Source organism: Leptonychotes weddellii, chromosome 4 (genome assembly GCF_054177405.1).
Source record: "Leptonychotes weddellii isolate Sample4059 chromosome 4, ASM5417740v2, whole genome shotgun sequence".
NCBI lineage: Eukaryota > Metazoa > Chordata > Mammalia > Carnivora > Phocidae > Leptonychotes > Leptonychotes weddellii.
The window spans coordinates 163,037,926-163,056,706 of record NC_138372.1 but is presented as its reverse complement, the minus strand read 5'-3'; the positions used below and the strand labels follow the sequence as shown (position 1 = coordinate 163,056,706).

Genomic DNA, 18,781 nt, shown 5'->3' with positions numbered 1-18,781 from the left:
GATTTATATAATCAATGTTCAGACTTATCCACATATTTACATTTTCCTTGCTCATCCTTTCTTCTGGCATCTCAAACCTTCCTTTGTCATCGTTCTCCTTCAGCCTTCAAGTACAGGGTAAGGATATCCTTTAGACAGGGTATTGATAGAAAAATCATTTTCTTTTTCAAGTTCTTCTAAAAATACCTTTATTCCATCCTCATTTCTGAAAGCTATTTCAAGGGACTGTAATTCTAGACTGAAAAGAATTCCTTCAGTAGCTGAAGCACACCTGACAAGGGTATCCAATCCACCATATGATGCTGGCAATGAAAGTCTCTAATCGGCTGCAACAATTAGTGTACAGATGGATTAATTTACAGGTTATAGTAAACAAAGCTGCGTATTTTCTAAATCAGCAAGACAAGGAAAAGCTACAAGGACTTCTTAAGTTCTCGACAACATGTGGATCTTACCCTATCTTCACTTTGGTAGAAGGACACAGAAAAACGGAAAGAATCTGAGAATTTTAAAAAACAGGAATCACCATTTTAGCATACTTACCATGCTGCTTGGATTTCTTTTTCTTTTTCTTTTTCTTCTTCTGTTTTGGTTTGTAATGGTCTTTGTCTTTCTTCTCTTTTCTTTCCTTATCCTTCTCTTTTCTCTTACCTAAATGACACAAGTGACAAAGTTAGCCATCATGACCAATCCTGAGTTGTTGTTCTGTGGTTAACCTAAAAGCAGCATTTATGTTTTAATCAGCTATTCCAGTCACCTGCCCAGTGGATGGATTCAATTAAACTGTTCCTGTCATGAGTCTGGAACTCCTGATTAGCTTATTGGGCTCTAAGAGGGGGTCTTCATTAGCAGTGTTGAGAAATCCCAACTCCTGACACCTTGAAGTTAACACAGACAGTAGTTAAAATCTTAAATGAGTAATATACTCAGTTCCCTGATGTGGCAAGAAATAAACTCCATAATTTAAGAAAGACCTAACTGAGAAGACTCAGTATTTCCACAGAGAATTTAATGAGAAAATATATTAGATTTAAAAAAGAACTTAATGAAATTTTTTCCTCTGGAAAAATTAAATCAATCCATAAATAATTCCTTCAGTCTTCCAATACTTCCCAGTGTGTACAACAATGAAGGCGAAGAACACAAAGCAAAAAACTTATTTCATCAAACTGATTTTTCCCCAAATTTTAAAATACCCTTTTTTCTCCCAATATGTTACTTTAAAGAAAATGAATGGATGTTAAAGCAGTGTCCCAGGGTACTTTACTTAAAATTGGTTCATCACATATACTCAACTATTGCTCCAACTCAGAATGATGTAGCCTACAATATGTCAAACATATTTAAACAACTTCAGGGACCCAAGCTCCAGTGAGCTAATCTACAGACTATTTAAGACTATCATCAATTATTGCAAAACTTTTCATCATTATAGCACAGAAGACAGAAAAAAAAAAAGCAGAAAACTCAGTAACTTTTTTATAAAGTCAAAGAAGAAAGTCTGAAAAAAAAAAAATGACTATTTTAATTCATCATCCATTCCCTAAGTCTCAACAATATTAAATGGTGGCTTATTTTTAAATAGCCGTTAACTGTAAAGATGTTCAAAAACACAAAATTCTCAGTGAAAGCCTTAGACTCCCTTGAACCAAAAAAATACACATAAGATATGTGTTTAAGAAATCATGTATCTGGAGCTGAATAACACTAATAAATACTAAAACAGATAATCACTTACACCTAAAGGAGCACTAACAGGTAAAAAGTAAGGGACAGACTATGTCCTCCCACTGCCAAGCCAATAGTCTTTTGCTTAAAGATTACTTTCTGTTCATACCAAATGCTGTTGAGCTTTTTTCTTCCAATTTCACTTTTTTTTCTGTTTTCGATAGTCCTGCAGATTTAGGGGGGAAAATAGGTAAGTTTAGTCAGAAAAGGTTTAAAACTATGGGACAATGTTTTACATTACAAGTGCTCACAAAACCCTACTTAAGACGCTTTTCTCCTAAAGGTCTACATATTTTATTTCCTGAACTAGTGACAAAGAAGTGGGATTTCTTACTTCAAAAGACTGATAAATTAAGAATGATTTTTGTTCCTTCAGACTACCCACATTAAAATCCTGGTTCCACCGGTTAATAGCTGTTTGGCCTTGAACAAATCACTTAATCTCTCTGTGCTTCAGTTTCCTTATCCGCCTAATAGGAATGACTCTCTACCTCACATTATGAGTATTATGTGAGTCAAAACACATAAAATGTTTAGACCTGTGTCAGAGTAATAGTAAGTGCTTTTTTTCACTTTCTCCTCTGTGGTGTGGTAATAATTGAAGACTACACCATTTCTAGAAATAGCATAAACACAGGTCCAAACATTTAAAAAGTTAGATAAATGTACTGGGCAATCCATAAGAATCTATTCTGGCACCATAGCCTTGGGCAATCCAGATGCTGAAATGCACCCCAGTGGTAGGTCCGATGTAATGTGTCCGCTTCTGTGACAACGTGAATGCTATTCAGGTCATCCATATGAAATATTAAACTTCATATTAAAGTATATTGGTTTTCAACAATGTGCATGTAATTTTTAAACTAATACTTAATTTCTGTTGCCTAAAATAAACTTGTACCTTTGAACTCCATCATAAATGTGTTGTTAGGTAATGATAAAAGCCAAAATATAATTATTTTACAAATCATTTTTGGTCTTTATCTAAATGTAAAATACAAAAGCTCATTTACACATTAAAAGTATACACCTTCATGACATTTGGGTACTATTATAGTCCAAAATACATTTTTAAACCAGTACACCTCAGTAATGGTGTAGCTGACACACATACATTTAACCAAGCTTCTCAACTCACATTCAACCATTTCCAATGCTAATATCTTATGTGTATCTAAGGTTAATCTAAGAAAAATATTACAACGCATTTAAAATACAATTTGTCTTTAATACTTTAAAGTGCTTTAATACAGCCACTCACAAGGTTTGTTAATTTTTAAGTCACTCCAATACAGAATATTTTATATAATTTAAGCTTAATAAAAATACAAAAATACCACTCAACTTGAATTAAATGTTAATAAGGCTCTACTAAGTTTCAAATTAAGTAAGAATATTGATAGTCTTTGACAAAAAAAATCTCTCACAATAAAAAATGAAAGGAACATCAGCATTAAGAGAAATATAATTAAATAATTAATTTAAATTTCCATATTATCAAGACTATTGAACAAATGCAACACTTCCTTTATTTTTTTATTTCTATTTCTTTTTTAAAGATTTTATTTATTTGTCAGAGAGAGAGAGAGAGCACAAGCAGGGGGAGTGGCAGGCAGAGGGAGAAGCAGGCTTCCCACTGAGCAGGGAGCCTGACTCTGGGCTTGATTCCAGGACCCCAGGACTGTGACCTAAGCTGAAGGCAGACGCTTAACCGACTGAGCCACCTAGGCATCCCACAACACTTCCTTTAATAGTTACTATTTATTAACTACTAATTACATCGTGAAAATTCCATGTTTGATGCGTTTTTCCTGAAAATAATGAGGCACTTACCAGAGGAACAATGAGAAAGGGGCTTCTGAGTCCAAAGTGGTAGCAGACATGCTCAGAAGCAGCCCTTGATTGTGATTATTGCCTTGCAGATCCCCAACCCTATGGAGCACGGAATCCAAGGTGATTCAAAGGAAAACTGCCTTACTGGGCTGCCTCCACTCACTGGACCCTGTGGGATCCCTCAGGTACTTGGAGGACAAATAAAACATCTATGAACTGCTCACTGCTCCAGAACACAGGTCAGTGCAGAACAGAGATAATCACTCCCAGAGTGCTTTCAGAAAGGACTAGGTCTAGATACAGTTTTCACGTGTTCCAGTGGTCCCCAAACCTTTTGATTTCTTGACTGATAAATTTCAGAAGTAAAACTGAGGGACTGACAAAGGGTTGTCAACATTTTATATAAGGATATTAAAATAAATATTCATCGCTGCAATAATGACAGGACTTCTAAATACATACCGAAATAGAAAAATAAAATAGACCTATTCGAGAATTCAACAAGAGAAAAAACTTAGTTTTATAAGAAGTTCACTACCTTATGCTTATTTCACCATGTGCTGGAATTTGGGAGCCAAAGAATGAGGATATCAGTTTATTGAATAGTGATTTTTAAACTAAATTTTATCAACAGAACACTTTCTTCAAACAAAATATTACAGGATAGTCCAATACATAATACAAAAACCAAAAAAAAGAACAATAAAAACAAACAGAGCTATGTAAAGAGAGAGAGGTCTCTGCACAGCATCTGCTTGCACACAACATAAAACCCAGCAATGCAGGGGATTTCTCAAGCCCCTTCCAGTATGCTAACTATCTGTAATTCCTCTGGCTAAAAACAAGGCTATTCCCTGAGACTCTCCATGGAAACCCCAGGCTCTGTAGGAGCCATGAACATTTGGTGTGGGGGTGGAAGTAGATTACGGAGTCCCTGGTTGTAGTTTTGTTTTGCACAATTCTGGAAAAAAAAAAAAAAATGAAAAACACGTAAAAAGGCTTTTAAAAAGTAAATGCAAAGTTGAGGTAAGACACTGGACTAAAACCTATCTATTTAAAGTGCTAGCACATGGGGCGCCTGGGTGGCTCAGTCGTTAAGCGTCTGCCTTCGGCTCAGGTCATGATCCCAGGGGCCTGGGATCGAGCCCCGCATCGGGCTCCCTGCTCCGCGGGAAGCCTGCTTCTCCCTCTCCCACTCCCCCTGCTTGTGTTTCCTCTCTCGCTGTCTCTCTGTCAAATATATAAATAAAATCTTTAAAAAAATAAAATTAAATAAATAAATAAAATTAAGTGCTAGCACAGTGCCACAGCCCAGGCAAGCAGTCCACAAGTCAGAGCTTCTGTGATTATTACTGGCTCACCCTTTCCTACACTGAGCTTCCTTATCTTTTTAACTCCTTAAAGAGGTAAGAGCAATTCGGTGTTTGGTACACATACATTCAGCAGATAAATGAGCAAATGAGCTAACATTTCTAGATAGTACCAAAACTAAGGTTCTATCCTCACTTAAAACTGCTTGGCTCTGTTAGATAAAGCACTCTAATAATAAAATGAAAACAAAGGCATCAATTTTTACAAGGGTACCAATGATTTCTTTGGGGAATGGGGGCAGCAATAGTATTCTTCACCTCGATTACCATCATGTTGGCATGGTTCCCAGTAAAAGAATGTAGAAGGATTAGTGCGAGCTCGTTATCTCTACAATTAAAAATAAAATTTTAACCTGTTAAAGAACAGGTGTATATGACAATTTGCATAATCTCAATCCTTTACCATGATTTTTAAACTCAGCAATGTGCACATCTCTTCCACACACAAAATGAAAATCTAAGTCTGCTAAACTATTTTACAGCTCATGACCAACATCCTCATCATTCTAAACACCCCAAGAGTTTCAGTTTGACAAAATAGCCCAGAAAATGTCTTTGATACAAGTTTGGATAAATAACGCTTTCTACAGATGTTTTAAAATTCAAAGGTAACAAAATTTACTTTTATAATGAAGATGGAAACCCACCAACCAGCAAAGCAAACACACATGTATTATAGAAAAAAAAACAAAAACAAAACCACCTGGTACTTTGTACATGAGTACAGAGTCCTTAGGAAGCAGAAAGAAGTCCAACAAAGACTGCAAAGCAGTTGAGAAAAGGTAGATAACAAAAATGTTAGGAGAAAAGAGCATGCAAACCACTCAGAATTTCAATGCAAGTCAGAGAGACTCACAAAGTTTTAATAAAAAGGTGTCCAATTAGAATATGACCTGAATTCCATTGCTTTCTCCAAAAATAAAAAATTAAAAGGGGTAATAGAAATAAATTAGAATCCCCATCACGCCACATTCAAACACTGTGACTGTGTTCAACCCTCTAATAAACGGACTTTCAGTAATTAACATTTAAGCCATGCATTTCCTTGATTTAAGCAATTAAAAGTTGCCAGTCGTCATCACATGCAGAGGATCCTCACTCTTCAGCACATCGACAAATTCATCATTTTACAAATCTAAACTCTCTACCATTCACTTTTCCAGAAAACTGTCTTACTACTGTGACTTTATCAAAGTTATTTCCAAGACTTAGAAACAAAAAGAATATTGTGCCTTCTCTCTCCCCAAAAACATTTTAACTATTATGAGAAACAAGAACCACGCCCCAGTCATAATTAGCAGTATGTCCATAAATATGGTAGAAATTCTGAAAAAAGACTAGGCTAATACTCTGATTAGGAGCAAAATCATTTCTATCAGAATTTCCATTCTGTATGCAATCACTACTTGGACATTTCAGGATATACAATCTAACATCACTCTTAGTTATTATATAGCTGCTTATACTGGTCTATGTTTCAGTGACATTACTATTAGAATATATAATTTACTTATATATATATTTAAAAAGAATACAATATTTTTACAATATACAAAATACAATATATTTAAAGAAAATACAAATATTTTCAAATGCACATCTAAAAATAATTTTCCCAAAAGATACAAATCATTATAACTTTTAACATATTTTTCATATAACCAGTACCACAAAAAACTACAGATTATTAAAGAGCTGGAGAAGACCTTCATCAGGAAAAATATCTCAAAAAGTCAATGGTAATTCAGAAATTTTGTAGGGAAAGAGAAAAGAAAAAATTAACTACCCTACGGATAGAAGGGGTTTGGAAAAGGAGTCAAAGACAATGGATCAGATTTGGGAAATGACAAATGTTTCAAAACCTATAAATCTTCAGATTTGGGCACTGATTTTTTTTTTTTTAAAACAAAATACAGAAACAAAGTAACTTTAATCTTTACTGGTAAAAATCTAACTGTGGAAAACTGAGTATTTAATATATTTTTACTCTGAAAGACGGTAAAGGCAGTAATCTAAAAAGTAAGTTACTTCATTTTATTTTAGTATGTGCCACCACTGGAAAAGAGCAAGCTCTATTTTACACTTCATCTGATGAGTTGGTAAATAAAGTGACTCTAGGGAAGGTGCTATTAAAACAATCACTCCTAATGTTCTAGGCTGCAGATCAAGAAACAGTCTTACATTTTTCTTCATTTCTGGCTCAATTCAGACTTCTCTCATCCATCTAACTCCAAATTAGTAATTTACTAGAAGAACATTTGAAATTAGTATTTGCCTTTTTTATAAATCATGTATACTCTTTGGTTGAGGTTAAAATTCTATAAAACTTCCAAATAAAACAATGTAACCTTATCATATGTTACAGTATCAAAATCGTCCACCAGCCAAATGTGTTATTGGCTGATGTTACACATTAGACTCCCAAAATAACAGTATAACAAATGACATTTAAATTTGGGAGATTCTGACAGCAAATGTGGGAGTACATTTAAGGTATACAGTTAAAAGTTAAGCCATGTGTTTCTTAAATACTACATTCTATTAAATCCTTAAACCAAAGTTCTGATCCCATTAAGTATTTTCTGGCTTCAAAACCAAGAACTCCTGTGATTACTTTTAGCTCTAACAATTCCTATTTTTAGTTGAAATAGGATATAAGAAAGAAGCAAGGAGAAGGAACTCTGATTAAAGTGACAAAACAGGAAGTCAGTTCAGGGAAAGTGATGGTAAATGGTCTCCCAAAAGAACTTTTGACAGAGAAACCCTATCTCCCATAGAGGTTACATAAAAGTATCTCTAAAGAGGAATTACATATTAAAATAATATAATTAAACATCAAAATGTCTACACCCTCTAACTGCAAGCCTAGCTACTTGTAAAATGAATCTTTTTTACCTGATGCTGTTGGAGCTCCTCTTCCATCAGCTATTGCTTTGGAAGAAGGATTTGTAAGCATCGGTGTGTCTTCCTTTTCTGCCCTGGGACATTCATTATGGTAAGCGGGATCTGAGGCTAGCGGTGCTGAAACTTCTGAACCACGACTTAAGTCAAGAGGGAGACAGGGTCCCAGCTTCTCAAGTGACAAATGTGCAACATCAGGCACTATACAAAATAAAGAATGTAATCGAATATTAACACAGATAAACTGGCTCCGTTAATACCAATGTGGATTAAAATGTTATCTAAGTTAAACAGTGCCTGGCACAACAGAACGCACTCAATAAATATCTGTCGAGTAAACCAAGTGCTTATAAATCCAAAAGATGTAAGAAGGAAAAAGAAGAAAATTCTTAATGTTTTCATAATCTTTATCTCTTTTATGTTTGGTTCTATAGGAAATCAATATACATTACCCTCTGGTACTGAAGACTCTTGCTGATTTTGAGAACTGATGGAGAATACTTTCCCATCAGTGGCTGGAGAGGGAGGAGAAACCTTTTCTACGGAATCATCAGGCATGGGCAAGGTGGCTAAGCGCTGAGATCTTCTTCTCCGCTCACTATGCTTGAAAGGTCTAGGGGGGTTCACAGGCTGTGGAGAACCTAGAAAAAGATCTTCAATGTTCACGAAGCAGACACATGCCAGGATCATCTTATAATATTTAAGGAGATAAATGGGAAAAATGATTCAAATTCTGCCCTCTGATGTTGTAAGGTATCCACAAGGAACAGCATGTTCCAAAAGTAATCATAGGCAAAAACTGTGCCCTCATTCACAAAAAGTTAAATCAAAACTTCTAAAATCTAAAGCCTACTAGAACCAAAAGAAAAAAACATGGAACATTGATTTCAGGTAGTTTCCCAAGTGACAGACTACAGTTAATTCTCTAATTGCAGATCATTGTGTTAGTTGTTATTTTTCCTTTGGGAAAATAGTCTCTGTACAGCTGAGATTTTTTAAAAATTAAAAATATATATATATATATTCCTTTTGCTACATTACAAATCTAGAAACTCGAAGGGAAAAAAAGGCAGGGGGCATAGGTGACAAAAATCTGACATGCATTGTAGAGTTAGTGCTTCACTTGCCAAAATAAAACTAACGTAAGTAAGTTTATCCCACCCTCATTCCCACAAATGGATTTTTATAAACATAAGTTTGGGCCTGATTCATTAAAAAAAATTGAACACAAACAACTTTAAGTACTTATAGGCAAATAATGAGGACTTTAAAAGAACAGAACACTATTCTTGTCCTCATTTTTTTTTTTTTATAACCAACTTGGTAGGTCAATTAAACATCTTCTGGCTATGTAACACAAAAGTTTGGAAATTTCTGGGTTTTTTTTAACCTTTAGTTTTCTTCTTTCTACGTGGCATGTAAACATGTTAGAAGAATTTAGAATAGGCAGATTACACAGGCCAATACACTCATGTTATCTTAACTTAGAAGGAGGAAATATGAGTGGTCTAGAGAGGTTGATGCTTTGGGTATTTAAAAGTAATTTTACAAAAATCAAAACAAAAAAAGACATGGTGATAATTGAAAAAATGAAAGAATAAAATTCAATTGCTGTAACACTGTGGCTATAATACCAAAATACAAAACAATTTCAAAATAAAATACTTATCAATGTCACATGACATTGTGGTGACTACTAATTACATCATTTCATGATAAATGCCAAAATGAAATGAAGCTTTATGAGGAAACAACTGAGCTTTTCTGTTCCCATTCTTTCTACCCATTTATTAAAAAGAACAAAACCAAACCAAGAAAGTACCAAAGCCTGCTCAAAAATTCAAAAATATGGTTTGGTAGAAAATATGGCAACTGAATGGAAGAAGAGGTGACTATATCTGACTGCTAAAAGTCTTCTCAATGCCAACATTTTTCATTGTGGAAGATATGATATGGAAGAGTTCATAAGAAAATGTGTCACATTCATTTACTAGTCAGGATACTAATTCACTTGATGTATAAATTGCCAAAGGGAAGTATCTCTTTATCCAGCGCCTTCCCATGTAACGGTTTTTCATATGTCTCTACCTTAGAATACTAAACTAACAGGAGAAACACAGGGTCATCTTCTTTTATATATCCAGACCCATGATGGAAGGCTATTTTATAAAGACTAATAATAAGTTAACTACCCTGAAATTAGTGGTATTGAAACAGTAAAATCTTTAAAAATAAGATCAAGGAAGCATTCTTCTTCCTTTGTTAGTAAAAATAAATTGAAATTTGTACTCCAAATCCCAGAACAAGAATGAATAAAATGTACTGCAGGGGGATACAGACAAATGGGGACAATAACTAGATCTATCCATAAGAATAGTCTTAGGAGTTGAGGAAAAAATATCCAGTGTGAGTCTTTCTCTCTGTTTTGTTTTGGTTTGGTTTTTTGTAATGAATCAGGCCTCTCATTGTGCTTGGATTATTATTATTGAGGATAGCCAAACTACAGTTAAAGAGTTTGCGTTATTAAATGGTAAGGTTTCTCAACCAGTACAGTCTCTGTACAATAAATCAGTCAGAAATGTATATGCTTTTTGCCCCTGAAATAGTTTTAAGCCTTCCCTATCATATCCACTTAAGTTTGAATTTGTAAAAAGCAACTTCATAAAAATACAATATAACTACAATCAAACTGTTTTTAATGTATCTTATAGGATAAGTAACTATTTTTTAAAAATCTGTGCTCACTAGTTTTATTTATCACTGAAGAAGAAAGCTGAGATACAAGCGTCAAATCCTCGACTTGTATTAATTCTGGGGAAAGTGGTGATTTAGGGGGTTTTATACACCCAGAAGAATCTCCAGATTCATGTTTGCATTTCTTGCTGCGAGCCTTCCCTGAAGACAAAGTTGAGGATAACAGTGCAGGTTTCTGAGTGTTGGCAGAACTGCTAATGTCAGCTTCATTTTTTTTCTGACTTTGAGGTTTAGGTGAAATCGCCTGAATAAATAATAAAAAATTGATATTTTTATTTTGGTTTCTTCATTTTTGTTCTTGTATTCTATTTTGATTGTTAAGCAACTTTAGTATCCAAAAACATTGTTAAGCAACATATAACATTTCTATTACAAATGAAAAACCAAAAAGAACCCCACAAATTATTAACTAAAAGTTGAATAGGCTATCTTTAAAGGGATGCTGTCAACTTTTAGTCTAAGTTTGACTATTTAAAAATATATTATTCCTAATATTCTCAGAATATAAAATTTTATCTTGATGGACAAAGATTTTCACAGTATTACCTGTGAAATAGATCTCATTTGAAACCATAATTACCAACTACACCTTAATAACAATTAGGTAAATAAAGAGCATCTTCATTTTTTAGGGCAGTAGAGGAATACATTTAAGCTTCTGACTTTTAGAAGTTTTCTCATAAAACAATCTCTTTTATCAAGTTGAATGCAGAGGTCTAAGTAGACAGTTTCCCTTTAAAGAAAGATCTCAACAGGAAAACAATGACCAAATTAACGAAACATTATCTTTAACTCATTTTAGTGCTGAAAGCTAGAGTTTCATAAGCATAGTGCATCATGAAATCAAAGCCACCAGCAATACAGAGTTAAAAGACTAAAAAACAATACAAAACAAGCAACAACAACAACAAAAAAAACCAAGGAGTAAAACCAAGTGTAAGTTAAAAACATTGGATTTAAAAACAAAATACGTCGCATTCTTAGATGAGAATTTTTACCTTCCTCCTGCCAACTGATACTTTTAAAAAAAAATCAGAACTTTGTCAGTTCTTTCATAAAGGATATCTTTATTCATTTGGCAGTAAAATTTCCTACCTATGTAGAAATAGATGTGAATGTGTCCAAAGACAACAGAGAATAGCCACATTGGATGGATTTACAATCTATGGTGTGGGAATGCCTATGCTGTATCTCTTTCTGACACACGTATCTGAGAGCAAAAGAGGAGATACACTTTTTAAAAAAATCCATACTAAGATAGGCCTCTATAAAATAGAATCAAATTGCTAGCACTATGAACAACATGCTTGTCCCCAGGAAACCTTTTTACTTCCTGATCTTTTGTGAGGGGTGACCATCAGGTCAGCAGTCTGCAGTTCTGTGGAATATGAAAGATCATTGTCTGGGGACCAAACAGCCTTCTGCTCCCACTAAAATACAAGGCACTCAAATTTTGGTGTACAGTTGGTTTTAAGTAGGGCACCTCTGGATGCCCTACAGATGTGGCATGTCAGACATACCACATAAAAGGGCTGGTGTCAAGTGTCCCATTCATTCAGTTGTCATCATTTCTATTCTTGAATTTACTCATTACACATGTGTATAAGTGCAGATTAATCATTTGAAAAAGTACTCCATAAATGGAAAGGATTCCTAGACTTATCATAAAAGGTGTTGCCAGAAAAGTAATTAGAGCCATTACTTGTAAATAAACAATTTTATTGTTCATCTTCACATATGTGAGAGACATCACTACAGCATCCAGTACTCTCGAGTTACAAAGTTATAAAACAAGATTTTAAAACTTAAATTAGTATCTTGATAAGGTGCTTAACTTCTAAACAAGGACAAATTAACATTTTTAAAAACTTACTGAATTATGCATCTAATGCAGGTTTATCCAAAAGTAAATATAACATGACAATTCCCTAATACAATTAAATAAGCTATAATTGATATCTGAGAATTGGGGTTCAAAACCACACTTTGAATTTTTTAAAAGTGTAAATAAAGGAAATCCATTAGCACAGTAAGTTCTGGCTATAGGCCTGTTATCAATCTATGTCATGAGCGACATTATTTTACTCATTAAGACAACAGAGGTTAGTGACAATCAATACCTCTCCGTTAAGTCTGGAGTAGATACCAATACTCGTAATTGAGAGTTTTATAACTCGGCTTTTTAACTTTGAAGCAGGGCAAACAGCATAAAAATTAAGAGTTTGGTTACAAAACATTTTCACAATGATATCAATCTGAATGACAAAAAATGAGGGAACAGCACTTATGTTCCTTAAAAATCTTAAATAACTTACAAAGTTTTCAGTAATGATTATTGGTCTCTTTGTTACAAAACTGGCAAGGACTCTCAAAAATGTCTTACTTATGCAAATAGAAACAGCCGAGTTACTCAATTTTTCTTTCTTTTTTTTAAACTCAATTTCAGAATGTTGTTGTCTGTACTCATCTCTGAAATGGGCACTGCCCTTTACGCTAACAGTAAGTAATTTTCACAATCACATTCACCGCAGCAGGATTGTGCATAATGAAAGATTGACATTGTAATGAATTTTCCAGAAACATTTTATTACCCAAGTCCCTGATTTATTGCATTCTGAGAATACCATAAACAGTGGTGAAAATACAAAATACTGTTTTATCTGGGACGTTGAATATAGTAATACAGAGTAAAAAAAAATCACTTAAAATTTGGTTGATATACTGACAGTAACGGCAAAGACTTAACCGCTTGATGATCACAGAAAATCAGAAGGCATGATTCGCTGACATATCAATTTAAAAGACCATTGGTTTAATACAACATTAATGGAGGCACCAAAACAATGCACTGTTATCAAATCAGGCCTAAAATAACCCTGAAAAACTCAATACAATATCAATTAAATTTGGACTATTTTTTAAAACGCATATAGAGAAGAGCAAAAGATACTCATTTTAAAGTCTTCTTTATTAGGCTACTAATAAAGAAAATTAAATTAATACAAAAAGGATATATTAAAACTACATTAAGGCTCAGATTTTAAAACAGGAGAACCAAGGAAATCCATTTATGGCTATTACTGTGTTCTTATAGTCTTACAGTGCCCAAGAAGTTAAGCCCTTAGAGAATGTAAAAGCATGCACAGTTCGTTATGTACAGGTACTGTGGGAATCTGAAGGTAGCCAAGGCAAAATCTAGCAACTGCAACCTTCGCTTTTAAATTCCTCTATTAGGTGGTTTAAAGACAGACCCTTCATAGTTTTGTAAAATTCTTTTTTTTTGTAGTTATTAAAATATACATCCTAGCAAAAATGTATGGCTCATTGATCAATTCATAAAACACATAGTCAGTCTAACAACACCAACTGTTACAATATAAAAGAAACTTCTTACAAAAGAAGCTTTATTAGATGTCAAAAACCCTGTTTTAACTCACAAATTAAAAGTATTTGTGTAAGGGTCTTTTTGTAAGCTAGTTAAATGTGGTCCAGCTGGAAGCTTATACCCTGGGATGCCTGTCTCCGGGCCTTCAAGAAATGTCGGAGACAGAGGCTTTAATGCCAGTCTACTGAAAACAAACACTAACGAAGTCTGTAGTTTATCTGTATACCTGGGAGAAGGCAGAGTTAAAAATATATCATCCATTAATTAGCTTCCTATTCCCATATCTGATCACAAGGGCAATTTCAATTACGTGGATACTCTAGCTCCGTGAGCATTCCAGTTGGGGACCTTGAAAACAATCAAACGCTACCGTTTCATACCTGCTCCAGCATTGGAGCTGTTTCAGTGCAGTCTTCCTTTCTGTCAGCACCATCCACCCCAACAGCTTTGGATGCCAACAAACCTTGAGAAAAATTGTACAGAAATTGCTCATTAGAAAAATTAGTGACTTTCACTCTAACTTCCCCAAATTTTAGTAGCTGAAATCCCCCATCCTTCTTACTATATAGGAAGCAAACATTCTCAAAAGTTTACTTGTTCAAAATACAAACACCCTTAAGGGACTAAATCGGAACTTGAGAGATGCTTATACAATTAGTTTTCTGGAAAAATATTACTCCTAAAGATATCCTTAAAAAAAACACACTCATACACATTTAGTCTGTAAAAATTTTAAAGTCTATGGCTTAATGTCTAGAAACCTAAGATTACTTAAATACTCATGGGCTTTGTCTGTACAACTGAAATATACAGAGTTAATACTAAGATCTGAGAAATCCTTCCAAGCATCCAGAATGTAAGATTTTGTTGTTGCTGTTAGCTAAAAAAAAAAAAAAAAAAACAAAACACTACTCCCGATTTTTAATTCCACTTGGAACCTTTGACCTAAGCTTTATGGGTTTATCCCTATACCTCACTGTACCTTATCTTCTTACAGAAGTGCCAAAAACACTGATGGGTCTGTTTTATGTTAACAGGAAAAAAGGGCAGACCCTTCCTACAGTTGAGCTTAGTAGTATAGCCTCATTCTACAAATGATGAAATAATTTAGGAATTCCAGTTTTCTCCAATGTGTATCACTAATTCTCAATTTTAGAAGACAAAATATTTCATCTGGAGTATATAAAATAACTTTGCAAGACATTAAAACTCTGCCTTAATTTATAAATTAAAGGCATTTACTTGGTCAAGATACTTTGCAAAGCACCTGACAGGTACCTTCAATGAAGCCAAACTTGTATAACAAGTATGTCTTTGCTGATGACCACTGGCACATAAAAGGTCACCAAAAATCACCTCTGTCATTTCAAAGTTGGTTACACAAAAACTCGGCTTCAAAGGAAGTAATTTTAACAATCAACGACCTAACAGTGAACTTACTACAGCAATTATACCACCCATATTACTGAAGCAGTCTACAGCAAACTTAATAGGAGGAAAAAGTGCCTGCAAATGCCACGTAACATCAAGCTATCCACGTGGCGACATCTCTTGGCTTTTTCAGATAACAATCTCACAGATGTTAAGTAATCTAACAATGATAAAATCATACCCTTAAAGTAGTATTAGAACCAAGTGGTAAAGATAGAAAAGGCTGAGTGTAAAACAATGATTTTGATACTTTACTGGTTTTAAAAAGGATATTTGGTCTAGTTTGATATAACAATCTATATAGTTTGCTCACACAATATTAAGTATAGATTTAAATGGGGGAAAAACCCAATATAGAAATAATTTTACAAAAAGCTTACAAACCATAAATTCAATCCTAGTTATATTAACAGCACTTCTGAACATATTTTTAGATGACTGAAAGAGATATAGCATGGCATATTTCCTTAACATTTAAAACCACGTTCACTAGGTTTTTCTTCTCTAGCTAATATTTTTGAGAATCAATACTACTGAAATAAAAAGGAAAAGAGGGAATCAAGTTCTTTTGCAGGAAACGGAGTAGAGGTTCCACTTCTAAGGTTTACTCAAGCAGGACAAATATTTTGCTCTTCAGTCTATTAAATTTATCTTACTTTTGCTTCCTTTCATATAGATGACAGAAATACTTTTTAAATCCCATCAACGCACAGAAGAGATCTCAAATTACAAAATTAAAAATAAGGTACCACAAGCTTTAAAATAAACAAAATAATTCAGACATACTCGTGAATTTAAATTAGGGTATTACAGACCCAATTAATTAAAAGCAATTCCCACCTAATGGTTTGTGAATGAAAAATAAAGCTTTGTAATGTTCTTATAAAAAGTAATGGGGCATTTAATAAGAAACTACTCAAAATTAGATCAGAAAATACAATACTTGGCATCCTGAGAATTCAAATGCGTCCAGTACAATCGATAAAAGCTTTTCATACTTTATATACATACTATCTTACAGAAGAGGTACCAAATACAAACAACAAAAGGGGACAAGATTAAAAGGCTTTGGAAAGTCGCTGCCTTAAGAGACTGTCCAAAATCTGTCTTCTTGGCCTGCGAACATGCTGGGGAGAAATGCAATATCCTGAGAAAATGAGAAGAGTTAAGTGAAAGAGATACAAATGAATTTTAGTTATCTGTAAATACTTATTATTTATCAATATATCACTAACCCAGGTCCTCCTCCAGAAGAATGTATCTGTAATTATCTTAACAGGATGCATTATGCAGTTTCAAGATTATTATGTAAGTATCAGGTAAAAGTAGAATATCAAATATTCATGAGTCACACCCACAAAGTCACAATTTCTCAATACTGTACTTCATCTACAAAATACATAGTTGTCTCTCTCTGCTAATAGGAATGAATAGAACGGAGGCCAGAGTACCCTGGAATGGCAAAGGGGAGGAAAGAAAAAGTAGTCAAATTTGTGCTCCACTTTTCAACCAGGGATTCCAAAACACAACGTTCTTGCTGGGAATAAGAATCAAATACTCTTGAAATTATCATCAGTAACATGTACTGGCTCATTCAAACCTCTGGGTTTTTTTTAATTATTTTTAAAATTCCTTAAGCTGCACACACATATCTAAGCTGGCTGAAATTGTAGAACTCCTAGAACTAGTAGAAACAGACCATGCACCAATTGCTGCTGTTTCTTCTTTTACTCCCTTGACAATCTGTATTTTAAAATCTACTCAAATTCGCTTGAAGTTTGCTTGCAACTTTGTCTCAAAGTATGGACTCTGGAATCGCTCTGTAAAATTGTCAATTCTAAATCAGCATGCGTAAAGTATATAACTATCAATAAGGTACATTACATAATGAAAAGTAAGTCTCTGGAAGAACATACATATGCTGTGCAACTATCATTTCAAATATGTACTTACTTGGAAACTTCAAAAAAGCCATCTTATACCTACCATTCCCTAAAGAGAAATCAGGCTTTAGAATCTCTATAGGGTGTGTATATGAGGGAGGAAACAGAAGGAGAGTGAATATATCAATTAAATTTATCCAGTGGCTGGTCCACATATTTCCAGCTAGAATGGTTTCAAAAATAAATAAAATGGAGTATGGGGGAATACATCAGAGCAGGCTAAGATGCTGCCATGATCATAGCCCTATCCCTCTCAGTAGTAAAGAGGCAAAAAGACACATGTAAGTGAGCTTGATAAATTTAAAATACACCATAATTCTGTAACAAAATCACTATTTTATAGTAGTTCTCCTCTCTTTTTATGGTCTACAAATGAAATTTACTGCACAGAAACAAGCCTGAGTTTCAACCACTGAAGACAACCTTGTTAAGATCTATTCTCTTTTGGCATGATATAGTTGCAAGGTGAACACAGAAATACAGAAAGATGAACTATTAAAAGGATTATCATACATTCAAATCTTCTGAAGAAATAGAGGGAAAAATCATAATGACTTCACATCTGTAAAATCTTACATTTTTCTACTGCTGCCAAACTATCACTTGTTCTTTTGAGACTCCCAAGGGGATGTGAGGACAGAGTCCCTCCACACAAGGTGCAGGGTATTACTAAGCAACCAGTATTAGAATTTCCTTGAGGCACACGGTAAAATGGTTTTCCCCACTATTGTCTTTTCAAGGCCATAGGTAAATAATACGTTGCTGTGCACTGAGCTGTTTTCTTCTTTTATTTCTTTAAATGTTGGGCTTGAACTTCTCAGTAAGGCACCTGTGAGAACAGACTGCCTGAAACTAAAAGCAGATTATCCAGACTACAGGAAAACCCTTGAGGCTGGTAAGTTGGCAGTCACCCAGCGTCAGTGTCACGTCCATCTCCCTTGGTCTTGGCCCCTCCAGTAGCGCTCTTTCAGTCTTGTCTCACAGGGGCTAGAAGTGCTCTTCCTCTTCTGCCACAGTATGCAACCCTAGTTTCCACTCTGCTAGGGCCAAACCGAAGTCTTAAGCTGCCATCATAACAATCACCCGGGTAACAATTTGACTTTCTCCAAAGCTAACAGTTTCTAAGGAAAAGGTGCAATGGGTGAATTCATTTGAAATATTTCCTGTCCTAGGGCCAAAAATATCCTTTATCAGAAAAAGGCACAAAAATAACATTAACAAATGGAAAGACTAAATATTCTCACCTGTTGAAACCAATTATAATCACTTAAAATGAACACTATAATAAAACAGTGGTTCCTAAAGAACCCTCAGCTGCAGAGTCATTTTTCAATGGGCTTCTATTCTTCAGAAAATGGTCAACATGTCTAATTTCCATTTATTCTTTGATCTGACAATGAAACCAAAGCTTCTTCATATTATTTAAAAGAATGCCA

The 18,781-nt window shown here is 34.3% G+C and overlaps 1 protein-coding gene across 14 annotated transcripts in view; it reads right to left on the bottom strand.

The window, feature by feature from the left end:
* PHF20L1 (PHD finger protein 20 like 1) overlaps positions 1 to 18,781 on the bottom strand; it is an 81,964-nt gene that overhangs the window by 32,674 nt on the left and 30,509 nt on the right. For 13 of the 14 annotated variants that reach the window (XM_081816569.1, XM_081816565.1, XM_081816567.1 and 10 more), the window contains 6 exons: positions 14,352 to 14,434; positions 10,578 to 10,830; positions 8,285 to 8,473; positions 7,827 to 8,033; positions 1,838 to 1,894; positions 544 to 651 (listed from right to left, as the gene is read on the bottom strand). In XM_081816569.1, the coding sequence (XP_081672695.1) occupies positions 544 to 651; positions 1,838 to 1,894; positions 7,827 to 8,033; positions 8,285 to 8,473; positions 10,578 to 10,830; positions 14,352 to 14,434 (897 nt within the window). Of the gene's footprint in view, positions 1 to 543; positions 652 to 1,837; positions 1,895 to 7,826; positions 8,034 to 8,284; positions 8,474 to 10,577; positions 10,831 to 12,288; positions 14,435 to 18,781 lie in introns of those variants that run through there. The other variant, XM_006735598.3, reaches the window with a different exon arrangement.